Source organism: Lissotriton helveticus, chromosome 3_1 (genome assembly GCF_964261635.1).
Source record: "Lissotriton helveticus chromosome 3_1, aLisHel1.1, whole genome shotgun sequence".
NCBI lineage: Eukaryota > Metazoa > Chordata > Amphibia > Caudata > Salamandridae > Lissotriton > Lissotriton helveticus.
The window spans coordinates 1,811,804,340-1,811,819,040 of NC_136061.1; the positions used below are offsets into that span (position 1 = coordinate 1,811,804,340).

Genomic DNA, 14,701 nt, shown 5'->3' on the forward strand with positions numbered 1-14,701 from the left:
TCGATGATCCTTCTTTAATTGATTCATTTTTATATAAATGCGGTTTACTTAAATAACCAAAAATAAATTAGATTTAACTATTACTAAAAAATAAACTCTACTATCTATTAAGTCTCGAACAAAATTAATCCCCAGGCCCTGAGGACATTCCAGCAGAATTGTATAAGGAATTTTATTTGCAACATATTCCTCATTAGTTTAAACTTTTTACCTTGTTTAGTTCTACGGTATCAACTTCAGTTTCTTTTACTGAGGCTTTGATTGTTGTGTTACCTAAACCTAAAAAAAGGTCCCCACACTTATATCAAAGTATCGCCCTATTTCTTTATTAAATCAGTGTTGGAATTCTTATGCCAAAATACTTGCAACCAGACTAACCTAGAGTCTCTTATCCATCCTGTTCAGTCTGGATTCATGAAAAATAGATATTATGTCAATAACACAAGCACTTTATTACATGTTATCGAATGGGGTTTACTTTATCCTTACCAACTGGAGTACTTTCATTGGACGCTGAGAAAGTTTTTGACAAAGTTCATTGGCAATTTTTATTGCGTACTTTAGCAGCATTTAATTATGGTGATTTGTTTATCCGTATGATATCTGCTCTTTACTCTACTCCTACTGCTCGTTTATTTATTAATGGTCAAATTTTGAATCAATTTTTTCTTTTTAGAGGTACCAGACAAGGTTGCCCACTCTCCCCATTACTATTTCTTCTTGTTATTGAACCTCTGCTTGTCTCCATTAGGAAATGTCATGCTGTCGCTGGTATTATTATTAATGAGGTTATTATTAAAACATTAGCATTCGCAGTTGATGTACTTTTATTTATTAGCAATCCTGAATCCTGCACTCCTCCTTTACTATATATTATTTCATCATATTCCTTAATTTCTGGTTAGATGTTAAACCCCAATAAAAGTGAATTTTTTCATTAAATGTTCACTGTACCCCAGATATGTTACCAATAAAAGAAATAATTTGGCAAAGAGATAATATCAAATACCTTGGCATTTTGTTCTCTTCATCTATAAAAAAAACCAATATCATTACATTATGAATATATTTTAAGTTACATTAAAGATAAAATATCTAAATGGTCTTCACTTCACCTTTCATGGTGGGGGAAAATCGGCTCAATAAAAATGACTATAGCACCAAAAACTTTTTATTTCCTAGCTATGATTCCTAGTCAATTTCCTATAAAGTTTTATAAAGTTGTTGATCAACACCTTTCTACGTTTCTTTGGAGCAATAAAGTACCTCATATTGGTTATAAAAAACTAAAAATGTCTAGCTGTAATGGAGGATTTTGTTTAGATTGTCCAGATTCTTTTAATTATCATAAAGCGTTTATCTTAAAACAAAGCTCTCTTTGGTTTAATCATTTCCACCTGATTAATCCTCCTACATGGCTTCTTAAAGAAAGGAGTATGGTAATTCCGTTTCCATTGTCTACCTTGTTAACCATGTCTAACAAGCCAATATTATTTCATAAGTCCATTATTTTGAAATATACTAAACTAATATTAAATGATTTTGACTCACTTTTTTAATCAACCATTTCTAACACTGTAGATATGTCACTATGGTATAGTCCACGCAGAAAACTTTCTTGAATTGTTAAATTTTGGCATTCATGGAGTAAGGATGGTATTTTTTACCTCAAAGATAGCTACAATAACAATACGTTTATATCGTTTGATGTGTACATGCAAATTTTCACTTACCATCTTCTGATTTCTTCAAATATTAACTTTTATATAACTCTATATTACATTGCTTTCCTAATAATATTCCTTCAAATACTAAGTAAGATTTATCGATTTATATTCAAACTGTATCCTCTTCGTCTCATGCTGTTTCAATAATGTATAAAAAGATGAACGCATTTCAAAGTAACAATATTGATACGATTTCAACATTTTGGAATAATGAACTTTCGAACCCTTATCTCATATGATACATGGAAAAAAATATGGTTGAATAATATCTCAGGGTGGTTACCTCTATCACTTTATCAAACAAATTCTTATATTCTGTCTAATTGCTTATGGCCCCCTTTAAGGTTATTTCAGGGCAAACTTCTTCCGATTTCAAATTGTTGCCATTCTAACTTACATACTGGTTCGTTAAAACATATGCTTTTTGACAGTACACCGGTTTTTAAATTTTGGAATGAAGTTTGGGATGTTATACAAAAAATACTCAATATTTCTGATGAACACTCTAGAATTGTTGATTTGCAAATCAGTTGTTTTTTCCAAATAATTGTCTGACTTAGAATGTAAACCTTTTCATTTTCTGTTATCAGCTGCTTTAAAGTCTATTACAGCGTGTTGAAAAGACGTCTCATCTGTTCATGCTTGGTGGTCATGGGTTATTTTTACTAGAAGAGGTGCCCGTTTATCTTTGACTGGTATTACTCACAACTGTAACTTTTATCATTTATTTTGGAAAACGATGGATCATTATTTATCTTCTTATATAAGTCTTTCTCTATTTATTTACTCATATTATAAGTTGCTCATGTTTTTTAACTGAGTAGTTTTACTCAAATTGTTTTGTAATATTTTTATGCTTGTTCCTATCCAGTCCTCTTTATTTTTATTATTATTAACTCTATGTTATATTGTACCTGTTATATATTGAATTATTGTTCTTCACAGTTATATAGCCTACTTGGGTACTTTATATAGTGCTCTTTTTTTTGTATTGTCACTGTTTATTATAAAATTTAAAAATCTATTTTGAACACAAATTGACATGCGCACTTCTAAGTGCCCACCACTCCTCCCTCACAGGGCCAGAATGAAGCACACATAGAAAGAGGAAGTAACTAGGAGAAATAAAGAATCTTTTGGATGCATTCCCAGGTCTACCAGTTCTGGTAAATCTGAGAATGTGTCAAACACCATGATAGTTGCTTGAGAACATCCACACAACATCCATGGAATGCCTCCCTTGTGCAGAGTAAGGCAATGCAGCAATAGGCACTGTGTTGCTTTACTCCAGATTTTTGGAGCCACTTAGGGCCATCAAAGTGGCTTTGCGTGGCTTCATACATCTAACTTAAAGTTTGTGTTGCGCATGGACCTCATTGTGTGGTGTAAATGCGACGCACACCACTCATAAATAGGTCACATAGTGCTTTGCACTCCTTTGCATTACTTGGAGTAAAGTTAGCATGGCATATGTTGCAGATAGACATTCCCATGCTACTACCTATTTTTTTTTTTTACACAAAGCCCAATCTGCTAACAAAGGTAGACATTGTTTAGAGCCAAAAAATATAATATGTCCTTGAGGTAGGCATTAACAAGGAGAAATGCTTTAATTTCACCTAATCTTTCTTATATTGCATGTGTGGTGCAATGTACAACACACTACTACATGGGAAAAATGTAAGGTATGTATGAGCATAGTATTTTCTACTGGAAAGGCACTCTTCAAGTACAATACCAACACTAGACATCACATGCACACCTTTGCAACATAGTGTAAAGGTGTGTGAGTGGTGCTGGGCAGCCTGAAGGAACGTCTGCACTGAGGAAGAGGGCAGCAGCATCAGATCTTAGTAGATATGACGCTGCCCTGCTCTCTACTCCCAGCGCAACGCAGCACAGTGAAGCAACTTTGGCTGTTGCATTGCGCCCTAAATTCATAAACCTCTCCCTAAATTCTAGATTACTGGTGGTCCTCAAAGACTTTCTGTATAAATTGTGTAGAACATTTGTTCTGGACATAATAGTTCGATCAGACTATTGATTTTGGGTTGAAGTCTAGGTGAGGTGTGGTTTGTTTAAACATTCACCTTATGTTTATGTTTAATATTGTGCAAGCCAATAAATAAGTAACTAAACCTTACCCAAACAATTGCTAAGTATGCATAAGAATTCTAGGGTCTGCTAAGACTAGAAAAGAATGTATGATCCAACACACCAGTCTTGTGAATCAGCTTCTTGTGTATGTATTAAGTAACTGCACGAAGATTTTTTTTGGGGGTGGGAGGGACTATGAGAAAAATAGGCATCATCTTGCAACATTCCATAGAAAAAGCTGCATAACAGGCTCACATTTCAATTTTTTTTATTTACCCCGATTGGCAACCTGTTGTTTTACCTACCCTGTTTTGCACGAGTACAGAAGATTTCTGTCAAAGAAATTGTAGAAAGAGGAAACTCAAACATGCCAATTTATATTAATACAGCTTTTTTTGGGGTGGAGAGACAATAACACAAATCAATTTTGAGGTATACAAAAGCTGAAATCTTTGTGCGGGATCTCATCGTGTAGCAGGTTCGAATGTCTCCTGTCCCCTGGGGTCCTCCCATTGGTTGCCAGGGGTGTAGGGGGCAGGAAGCAATTGAACAGGAATTAAGCAATCCAGTGGAATGTGCAACACTAATAGTGCTTCTGCTCGAAAGATGTGCTTGCTCATACTACAGAGAGTGAACCAATGTGAAAAGAGTTAGACGTGTAGCTTTGAGTGCTAGGGACCTGGAAGGGCTGGTCCTTACAGAGGGGGTGGGGTCTCTTAAGCTCAGCTTGTGGTGGTTTTAAGGCAGCAGTACATTTGTAACACTTTGTGCCTCACTATTTCGATCACAGGATTATGTTTTATAACCTTCAAACATTTTCCAGGGGTACTAACTTAACCCATACCAAGCAAAACTGGTGTTAACAGTGTTAAGACCTGGAAAGGTGGCTGTCTAGTAACACCATTGTAACACGACGCTAATGTTCTTGGTCTCATGAGAACTAACTTGCATGGCACACCTCCAAGAGCTCAGTCTTCTCTTTTATATACTTTATATTTCTATTGGTAGTATGCTTAGAACCACACCCAATTCTACAACGCCAACAATTTAGTAAAATTGATAATAAGGAGGAGAAAGGTATAGCATATACATTAGAGAATATAATTTAAGGATTTAATGCATAACAGAGCTGGCCCTTTGCAGCTGGCCCATCTGGCAGCTCAGAGTGTCAGACAGACCAGTCCAGCACTGATTACGCGCTCAGATTCTTCAAATTCATTCTGATTAACATTCCATTCTATAGATCTATGGCCCGGTTTATTTAAAGCCACATTTCCCAATTTTGATTTTAGGTTATCTGAAGTTTTGTTTTCTGGTGTACAAAGCTGATTTAAGTGAAAAAGCCAGCATTTTGTGGTTAACAAAAGGAATATGTGAATGGCTGACCATGATCGAAGAGGTACACAGCACAGACGCGATGATTGTTTATTATTGGGAAATCTACTGGAAATAGGAACGCAATCATCGAAACAGAAACAAAAAACAAAAGCTAAATGGTCAGAGGTATAAAATCATTTAGATTCTTGGTTTGTTGGGCTTACCTCTTCTCCTGTCAGATAGTATGCTGATAAGAGCCCTCCAACAAACCGAATGTTAATTTCAAAGAGAGAAGCTTCGCCATGCTGAAAAACGCAGAAACACATAGTCAATTGTTTGTTCAAATAATGCATTTGTGATAACCACTACAAAATAGTTTTATACAAGCACTTAAGTAATTTAGCGTAAAAAATAAAAATAAACCTTGCTGTGTACGGTACAACCTCATTGTTACGTTGAGCAACAAAAATGAAAGAAAAATGTACTCTGAAATGCATTAAAACGTCACGGCCCCTGTGATAACCGGTAGCACAGCTATCTGGTTGCAAAAGACAAATTGGGGACAGACATGTCACTAGCTGAACTGGAAAGTAACTCCGCCCATTGCTTTCCATTGGAATTTAGTTTTGTCACTTTTTCCCCCCTTGCTTTCTATTTGATGGTTTTATTTGTTTTAGCCTGTCTTTCTCCGGTGTGTCTGTCGTGGAACATAACCTGTTTATGATGATCTCTGATTTGCTCTTTTTAACCTATACAAGTGTCTCCTTGTTGGGAACTTTATTTTGCTTTTTGTAAAAGCACTGCATGAGAGCGCATGCATTTCTCACGTTCTGTGTGTTTTCTCCCTTTAATGTTAAACATCAACCTCGCATTTACTGTTCCTGCCAGCACACGCCATTAAACAGTTTTTGCTTTTCTCCCCTGCCGTGCTCGACTTTTCTCTCTCCCCTGTGCTTTTGATCTCGACCTGCACACGTTGTGCTTTTTGCCTCCGGTGTTATTTGTAAACAACCATAAACTCTGACTGCTCCTTTGTCCTTTCCCACCTCTAAGCTTTTCAACTTCTCTTCCCTCCGTTTAACCCTTCAGCAGGTCACAACGTCCAATTACATTCCATCTACATTCACATGCTGCCTATTTTCCTGAATTTACTTTCAACCATTAGTTGTATTATGTACTATACCAATTACACTCCATTCTTCATGCCTTTCCAACCCATTCAAAAACACAATGTATGCTCTTGCAAGGTCCAGTCCTCTTCTTACGAACCCACTTAGCACTATACACTCTTTTCTGCCCATCCAACCCCCACAATTCCTTTCCTACTGCCTCTCTCATCAACAGCCTATGCAACTACACTTATGAGGCTGTAGCTTCTTATGTGCAGCAGCTGCAGTGGGACCGTACCCCAAAGACCCATTCAACCCAGATTACTGCTTTGTTACACAATTCAAGCAGGAGCACAGGAGCCCATTCACATCCTTGCACTAGGGCCCATAAAACACTGGCTACCACACCGCAGAATTCCATACGTTTTATAGTTGCCTCCAAAGCCAATTGCAAACTATGCTGCTTCATAGCGGTGTCCTTAAGTAACATCACCACCGCCTATCTCCCTTCTATACTACCCCCTCGCCCCAACACGCCTCTACATATTCGTCTGTTTACAGTTTCCTTTATCACAGTAATTACAAAATAAACTGTACCATTTATAAACATTTATTGTTATGTAATAGCATTTCTTATTACAATCAGAATACAACTTTCCAATACAAAAAATATGTTTCAGCTTTTTTTTTATTTTACTTTTTTTTTTTTACACAATACTTCCCAAACAAACAATGGCAAAGCCAACAGCTCAACACTCATATTATAAAGGGAAAACCTACTGGCTTTGCCAAAGCTTGTCTACCTTACTACCTCTTGTCTAGATTTTTTCAGCTGGTGAGTTGGGGGTAGACACAGCTGAGGGTGCTCACGAAGAAAAGGGTCAGTCTTGTTATCTTCTATCAAATCCATCGGCATGCAAGGTTTGGATGTTATTGTGGGTGGGTGTGTAGGCATACTGCCTTATTTATTTTGGCATGTGGTGTGGGGAGTCAGTTAAATCACCATGGCACTCTCAATATGGCACCCATTTTTCAGATTTCTAACCAGGGACTTTTTTCTGTTTATATTTATAATGTAATTGTACATTAGTTCAGCAACAGTACAGAATCCTTTTACGAGCTTAATTCCATTCCAAAGATTGCTTGTTTTACCTCAGCCTTTGAATTTTACTGCATCTTCCAACATGGCAATCCCATTTCCTTATACTTCACTAGACCCCTTAGTCGCGATCGTCAATGCAAACATAGAATGTGGTTGCTCTATACATAAGCGAAGACTTTACAAGGCACTTTAGTCACTATTCTAAACGCAAACGCAGGACATCAGGTCTGCCTCCATAAGCAAGTGACGTTCTTTATGGCACTCATTCGGAACGGTGACACATGTATAGGCCTCCCGAGGGTTCTTTCACAGTCTTGGCCAACCAAAATACATGAAGGTACACTCTACTGATTATGCTATTATTACCTGTCTGCCAACAAGTTCCTGCTTTGCTACTAGTATATATAGTTTCCATATATTGATGGGTTCGTATTTGTTTATTTAATAATTTATGAGTACAATGCATCAATGTGTATTTTCCCTAACTAAGGACTGTATGTAACTGGTCCAAAATTCATTGAAGTACTCAAAATGTATTTTAAGAAGCATACATTTAGCATCAGCACGCATAGTGCAATAAAAGACAAAGAGTTTCATGAGACTCAACAAAACTTTTATATGATTATAAATAAGTGAATTTACTAAAAACAATTAAATGTTTCCGAATGTTTGGAGAGTAGCGCATATTTTCCACTGAAAAAGTGAGACACATTAAAAAAGAAAACATTGATTGAGGAAATGCATAAGAGTCATCTTTAGCCTCCTGGGATCTCTGTATTACATGTTCATGGTACTGACATATTGAGCCCTGTTTTGACAATATGATTTGTACAATGATGGCATAATGCCAGCCTTATGTTCATAGACGACCAAGAATATTTTCCAAGTAGTATGTTGGGTAGTGTGCTGTCCAGGATGTTATCTTCTTTGTTACTTAGAGAAATCAAATCAAAACGAATCCTTACCTGGTTTTAGGTAAAGGGCTTATCATAAATTCTAACATACGATAATGTCCCCCACTTTTTAACAACAGTTTCTTAGCCATCTTCAGAGGCATAGGACAAATTTGGCAAAAACACCAGATAAAATTTGCCACCATATCCATGCAGTTGTGAAGGACCACAAACTGAGACAATGGTGCCCTGAAACTTAGAAAGATCAAAAAGTTCCCCTAATTACTTATTGTCAAACACTCAGATGAGTCAAGCCACAAAGTACAAAAGGTGAACAAACGTGAGTAGCTGCTCTCTCCACAACTACACATGTAGCATTTGTTGCTCAGTTCTGAGATCACCATTCGCCATGGGGCCATAATAGCCAGGATGGACACAGAACTTTAATATGCGCGTTATGAACTTTCTTTCACTGCCCATCTAGTAGTCATCTGCTAGCCAAACCCAAGTACAGCATCTGTCATAAGGTGGAATGTGGCTTGTGGAATGAGGTTTCAGGGATCTGGAATGGAATGTTGATGGGTGAAAAGTTTAAAATGACAGCTCAAAGCCTTGCTGTTCCAGATGGTGGTGAGCATTTGAGATGTTTCTTCAAATACATCTATACACCTTGATGTCTCAGCTTTCATTGGAATCCATCTCTTTAATATCCAAAGGCTTCACAAGGGCATGGTTACACAAGTCACCAGTGCCCTGAGCTGTGAATTCTTTTTGTCCTGGATTTAGTTGGCAGAATTATTTTGCTCGAATCATTCACACTAACATGTCTCTCTTTGGAAGCGATAACTCACCACATTCAAGTCTAGGCTTTTCTCCACCCAGTTTTTGGCATCTTGGAATGCTTCGTTAAGCTCCATAATATACAGAGTATCCAAAGCATCTACAATTGTAGCTCCTCGAAGTCCACCTGTGTAATAAAAGAAATAAAAGATTAAGTTCAACTTTATTCAATATTGTGGGGCCAGTGTCGTCAGTATTGTATTTTTTTTATATTTGTGTTTATTGACATTTCAAAGTGAAACATAAACTGCTAGCCAGTAGACCATTGTTACATAAGCATCAGCAGGACTGCCTCACATTGTAGTTCGTATTGCATGCGTACCAGTCTCACCTACAGCCTCAACAGATGAGTGATGTTCACCAAGCAGCAAATCCTATCTTGAGAGAACCTGTGATGGCATGGTCCAATATCCAGGGAATCACCTCGTGTGTAGTACATAAGGGGTCAACCATCCTGTTCTAGACTCAGCAACCCTGTCCCTCCCGTATTATCCCATAGCCCCCACATCAGACGGCATTGTCTCACCCGTCCCTTGTCTTTCCCTAGCCCACGTGATAAAGGGTTCCCAGATGTCCATAGGTCTAGAGGTGGGGGGCATTAACTCCCAGAAAATGGACAGATGAGAATGTCCAAACATGACATCCCTAATCTATTCCTTAATTGAAGGTGTCCTCTTCCTCACCCCAGTGTACTGCGATTTGGCGTTTGGCAAAAAGAAGAAGTAGTGCATGCAATTTGCGAACCTTAACTGGTGTATCTTTTACATGGCTCAACTAGCCCAGTAAGGGAGTGGGATCTAAATGGTGTGTCGATCATCTAATGAATAACTAAAAAGACTGTAGACCAATATGATATCAGCCAAGGACAGGTCCGTGCCATGTGTAAAAAGGTTGCCGGGGTGAAACTACATCTCCAGCAGCTGTTGTTGCCACGTAGTCCCATACAATGTAAACTAACGGGTGTCCTGTAAAATCGATGAAGGAACTTGAAATGTATTAAGCAAAGTTTGTAGTTTAGGGATAAGTGCCAGATATGCCGCCAAATGTTATGAACTCCCGGAGGAGAAGGTCTAGGTTGCTGGAGGGGTAGGTCACATAAAGCGTAACTTCATCAGTGTATAACGATATGAGGAGGCTTCTTGTGCTAAAGCCAATACCCCTGGCTGTGTGATGCTGCCGAATATGCGCCACCAGCGGTTCCATTGCGATTGTGTAAAGCAGCTGGGACAGGGTGCAAATCTGCCTTGTGCCCCGCAAGATAGAAAAGGGTGCCGACATGGCTCGGATCCATGTGAACGGTCTCTTCGGTTTAGTGTAGAGGAGGCGGATTAAGTTTATAAATAATGGGCTGAACCCCATACGACCAAGAATGGTAAATAGATACAGCCACTCTAATGTGTCAAATGCCTTTGTAGCGTCGAAAAAAACTGCCACCGCCCTTACGTTTTTATGAAGATAATGTAAGACCGAGAACAGAGACCGGAGATTGTGTGAGGTGGATCGCCCCAGAATAAAACCCGATTGGTCCGGGCAGGCAATTAAAGGGAGTAGAGGCTGTAGCCAGTTGGCGATAAGCTTTGCCAACATTTTTACATCTACATTTATTAAGGACAGCGGTCTGTAGGAATTCGATTCATGATCCGGCCTACCAGGTTTTAGAAGTTATGATTATAGCCTCTCGCATGGTTGGCGGTAGAATTCCCGAGGTCTGTGCTTCTTTGTATAACGCAATGAGGTGCGGCACAAGTTCTTCAGCATATGTTTTATAGAAGGCGATGCTTAGGCCATCCGACCCTGGGGCTTTGTCTAGTGGCAAGCTTTTGATGAGTTTGGAGACATCCTCCACTGTAAATGGGAAATCCATGTAGTCCCTATGTCTTTGACTAAACCAAAGCAGTTCTAACGAGTCAAGGAAAGGCAGTAATCCTTCCGGGCTAGACTCTTGAGTCGCGGTGTATAGGTTTGAGTAGAAAGTGGAGAATTCATATAATATGCCAGTTTGGCCTCTGATAACAGTGCGATTCCCACTGATCAATTCAGGAATGTAGGCCAAGGAGCGCAGGGCGCGTATCATGGCAGCCAAAGTCCTCCCTGGCCTATCATTCTTCCCGTACCGCTGCGCCTCCGCGTATTTCCCCAAGAACTTAACTTCCAGCTGCGCTACCTCCTCGAACTCCAGCAGTCTTTCCTTTAACAAGGCCAACATCTGGGGGTCGTCAGAGGAGTAGTACTGTGTTTCCAGGCTTCTGATTTGAGCCTCTAAAGAAGCGAGTGAGCCCCGGATGGCGTTTAGCAACCGGGCCTGACGGGCAATGCATTTGCCTCAACTTACCACCTCAAAGGCCTCCCAGAGAGAGGCCTCCGTGTCTACCGATCCAGATTTCAGAGAGAAATAGCCAGTAATATCAGTCCTAATTTCTTCCTTCAAAACCTCGTCCAGAAGAGCGTGCGGTGGAAGCCGCCATGTAAAAAGACGTGGGGGCGAGTCAGGGAGTGTTCGTTGCAGATGACAAAGGGCGTGATCTGATAGAGACCTAGGGAGGTGCAAGACCTCCTTGATCCAAGTGGCGACATCTCGCGACACCAACCAAAAGTCTATCTGAGACCGCGCGCCGTGATGTTCGGAAATACAGGTGCCCTCCCTAATTGTGGGAGGTATACATATCCAGATGTCAACTAGATTCCCATCTGAGACTATAGCGTTCAAAGCAGCGCTAGCTAACGGGTGTAGTGTGTGCGAAGTCCCTTTACTATCCAGATCATCGTCTAAGATGACATTAAAGTCCCCACCCCAGATAATAGTGTCACATCCAGTCGCCTTGACCCATGCCCAGATATCTTGAAAGAAACTAGGGGAGTCAACGTTGGGGCCATACAGGGGCCATTATGACTAGTGGAACGCCACCCAGAGTGCCCAGAAGGACAATTAAACTACCTTCCGGGTCAATGTGAAGCTCACTTTCCCTCCAGTCTAAACCTCGCCTGATCAGTACAGCGCCCCCCCGGGAGTAGGTGGAGTAAATAGAGGAGTACACGGAGCCCCAGCGATTATGTTTCAGCCTTGGTGATGGTGCAGTATTTAGGTGTGACTCTTGTAGCACACATACGTCTATGTTGTGCCTCAGCAGATAGGCATACACTAACCTATATTTCCTGCCACCATTCAATCCCCAAATGTTCCATGTTAAAAAGTTCAAGCTGGCAGCGTGTTGAACGGCTGTTTGCTACATAAAGGATCAGTGAGGCAAGGGCCGCCTAGTATATTCCTGAACCACCTGGTGCCGACCTTTATTCTAAACAGTATCATACTGGCTAAAAACATTACAACTAAGCCTAACCCTGACTCACCACCCACACCAGCCACCCAAACAGGTTGTAGAGAACCCACCCACAATAACAATAGTACACAGTAAGCAAAAGGGAGATCTTCCATAGGGTTGCAGAACCGCAAGCGTACTCCCCTGACAAAGCAGGGTGGCCAAGAATCTGTAGAGAGTTAAACCATTGTTACAAACAAATCGAATGGAGCATCCATGTGTCGTACCAGCACCCTGGGAAGCCTGTGTATATTAAACAGCTCAGCTCGGCCAGACGCGGGCCAATTCATCCCTGCCCGTCATGAAGCCCGCCAAGACCACCTAGCAAGCCCGCCCAATGTGAGATCAAATGCTACTGGCATGAAGGGTTGCAAACAGAACTTGATCACAGCAGCCAAGTCCAAACCTTGATAAAACACACATTAGTCCCCCACCCACCAACATAGATCAAATCATCCAGAACACAGTTTACAAGTGGGCTAGCGGCACATCAATCGTTGTCACTAAGCCGATCCTCTGCGGAGGCCGCGGATCTGGAACCCTGTTTGGACTGTTTGCCACAAACGTGCTTTGCAAACTTGAGGGCGGACTTGGCATCTTTAAAAAAGTGTGCAGTTCAGTCATGGGTGACCCCGAGTTTGGCCCGGTGTGTGGAAAATTAGTACGGTTTGGTGAACATTATCTGCGCCATCTTGCCTTTTCCCTGATGCCACACTTTTGTCGTGCGCGCCCGCCATTTTAGGTGCCTCGATCAGGACCATCCCTTTTTGCATGCCACTGGCCCCCGACATAGCCCTTCGCCCTCACCAAGCCTGCACGCCGACCAACCCCCCCTGCTCGCATCTGCCTTGAATCATAAACCCCTCTTCAGCGCGGCTCTGCCTCAGAACCTCATCCTGTTCCCAGCGCGACACCTCCCTTCTTCCCTTTCCTGGTCCCCGGCCCTTTGATGCAAACCCCTTTTTCCCCGTGTGCCCGTTTGTCTTCCTCGTTCCCAGGCCGACACCCAGCTCTGCCGATACTATTCTTTGCCCCTCCCCGTACAATAGAAAGCTTCCCTCATCAAAGGACCCCCGAGTTGATCAAAGCCCCCACCCCATGAGATCCGATCGAACCCCGCATTCCATGAATTGGCGGAATATCCAGCTGCGCGATAGTCATCACCCGTTGTGACCAGGGTGGGGACTTCTACTGTAAATACGTGTGGGAACGGGCCCGACAGGGGGATTCCGGGGATGTCTTTCCGTAGCATTGCCATGAGTATGTAAACTGTAATAAAACCGCAAAAGGCTGTATATAAGGGGCCAGGCCTCAGAAATAAGTTAGAGCACCTCAGAACGATACCTGCTGTCTGTTTTGCTGTGTTCTCCTCCGGAGAGAATAAAACCTTGTTTCCTGCTTTCCAGTCTCCAGCGCCTGCCTCTTCATTGATTAATAATTCGTGGGTCACAGAGGCAATACCGCCGGGCAAATATCGATTGTCCCCGACCCGACAAGATTTTACAATTGGCGCCCAACGTGGGGCCCATCAGCGACTCGTGGATCCAGTGGGAGAGGTCCCGACGACAGAGTGAACGACTGCAACGATCGGGAGAGCTCTTGCCCAATAGACCCTCGTCTGGCAGCCGATCATCCGAACTTCACTAGTTCCGAACAGACCTCTCTCGAGTGATCTACGGTCCTGACTGGGAACCATTAGGAGTGCCGTGAGAAATACGAGAAAAAGAGGACGAACGGGCGCTGGATTCGGAAGACAAGAAACTGTCCATATGGTCCGGGTAAGGTCGTGTAAACACGACTAATTGCGAAATAATTGCTTGATTGTTTAAAAAAAAAATAATAAATACTAGTATTACTCTTTGTTAACTTATTTGGAGATTCACTGTCTGCACGCGGAGAAACAGTAGGCTCTTTCCCTTTTGCAAACAGTGAAGGATAGGTAACGCAGCCGTCGTGCCTATTTTTCTCCCCCACTGACTCTATTATTTATTAACGGTTTTTGGGAGATTCCCTCTCCCTCACTGATTAACTGGGTTCTTTGACCCCGAACTACTGTTCGCAGATTGTCTTCTGGAGATTCTCTGTCTGCAAACCGGAAATAACAGATTCCTCTTTGCGGATAGTGAAAAGGTAGAGGACGCAGACTTTTGCGCCCTACTTACTCTCCCCATTGATTCTACTCTATCTTATTTATTATTGATTATTCCTCGTTATTGGTTACTCTTTTTTTATTTTGTTCATGAGGTATTCACTGCCTGCAAACAACGTAGAATAGAAATATTCTGTCTAGTCTTTGCGC

General features: G+C 41.2%; 1 protein-coding gene across 2 annotated transcripts in view; it reads right to left on the bottom strand.

Annotated features, from left to right (window-relative positions):
- The window catches only part of MAN1C1 (mannosidase alpha class 1C member 1), a 261,775-nt gene that overhangs the window by 82,953 nt on the left and 164,121 nt on the right, over positions 1-14,701 (bottom strand). For both annotated transcript variants that reach the window (XM_078682710.1, XM_078682711.1), the window contains 2 exons: positions 9,097-9,212; positions 5,366-5,446 (listed from right to left, as the gene is read on the bottom strand). In XM_078682710.1, coding sequence (XP_078538836.1) covers positions 5,366-5,446; positions 9,097-9,212 — 197 coding nt within the window. The remainder of the gene's footprint in view (positions 1-5,365; positions 5,447-9,096; positions 9,213-14,701) is intronic.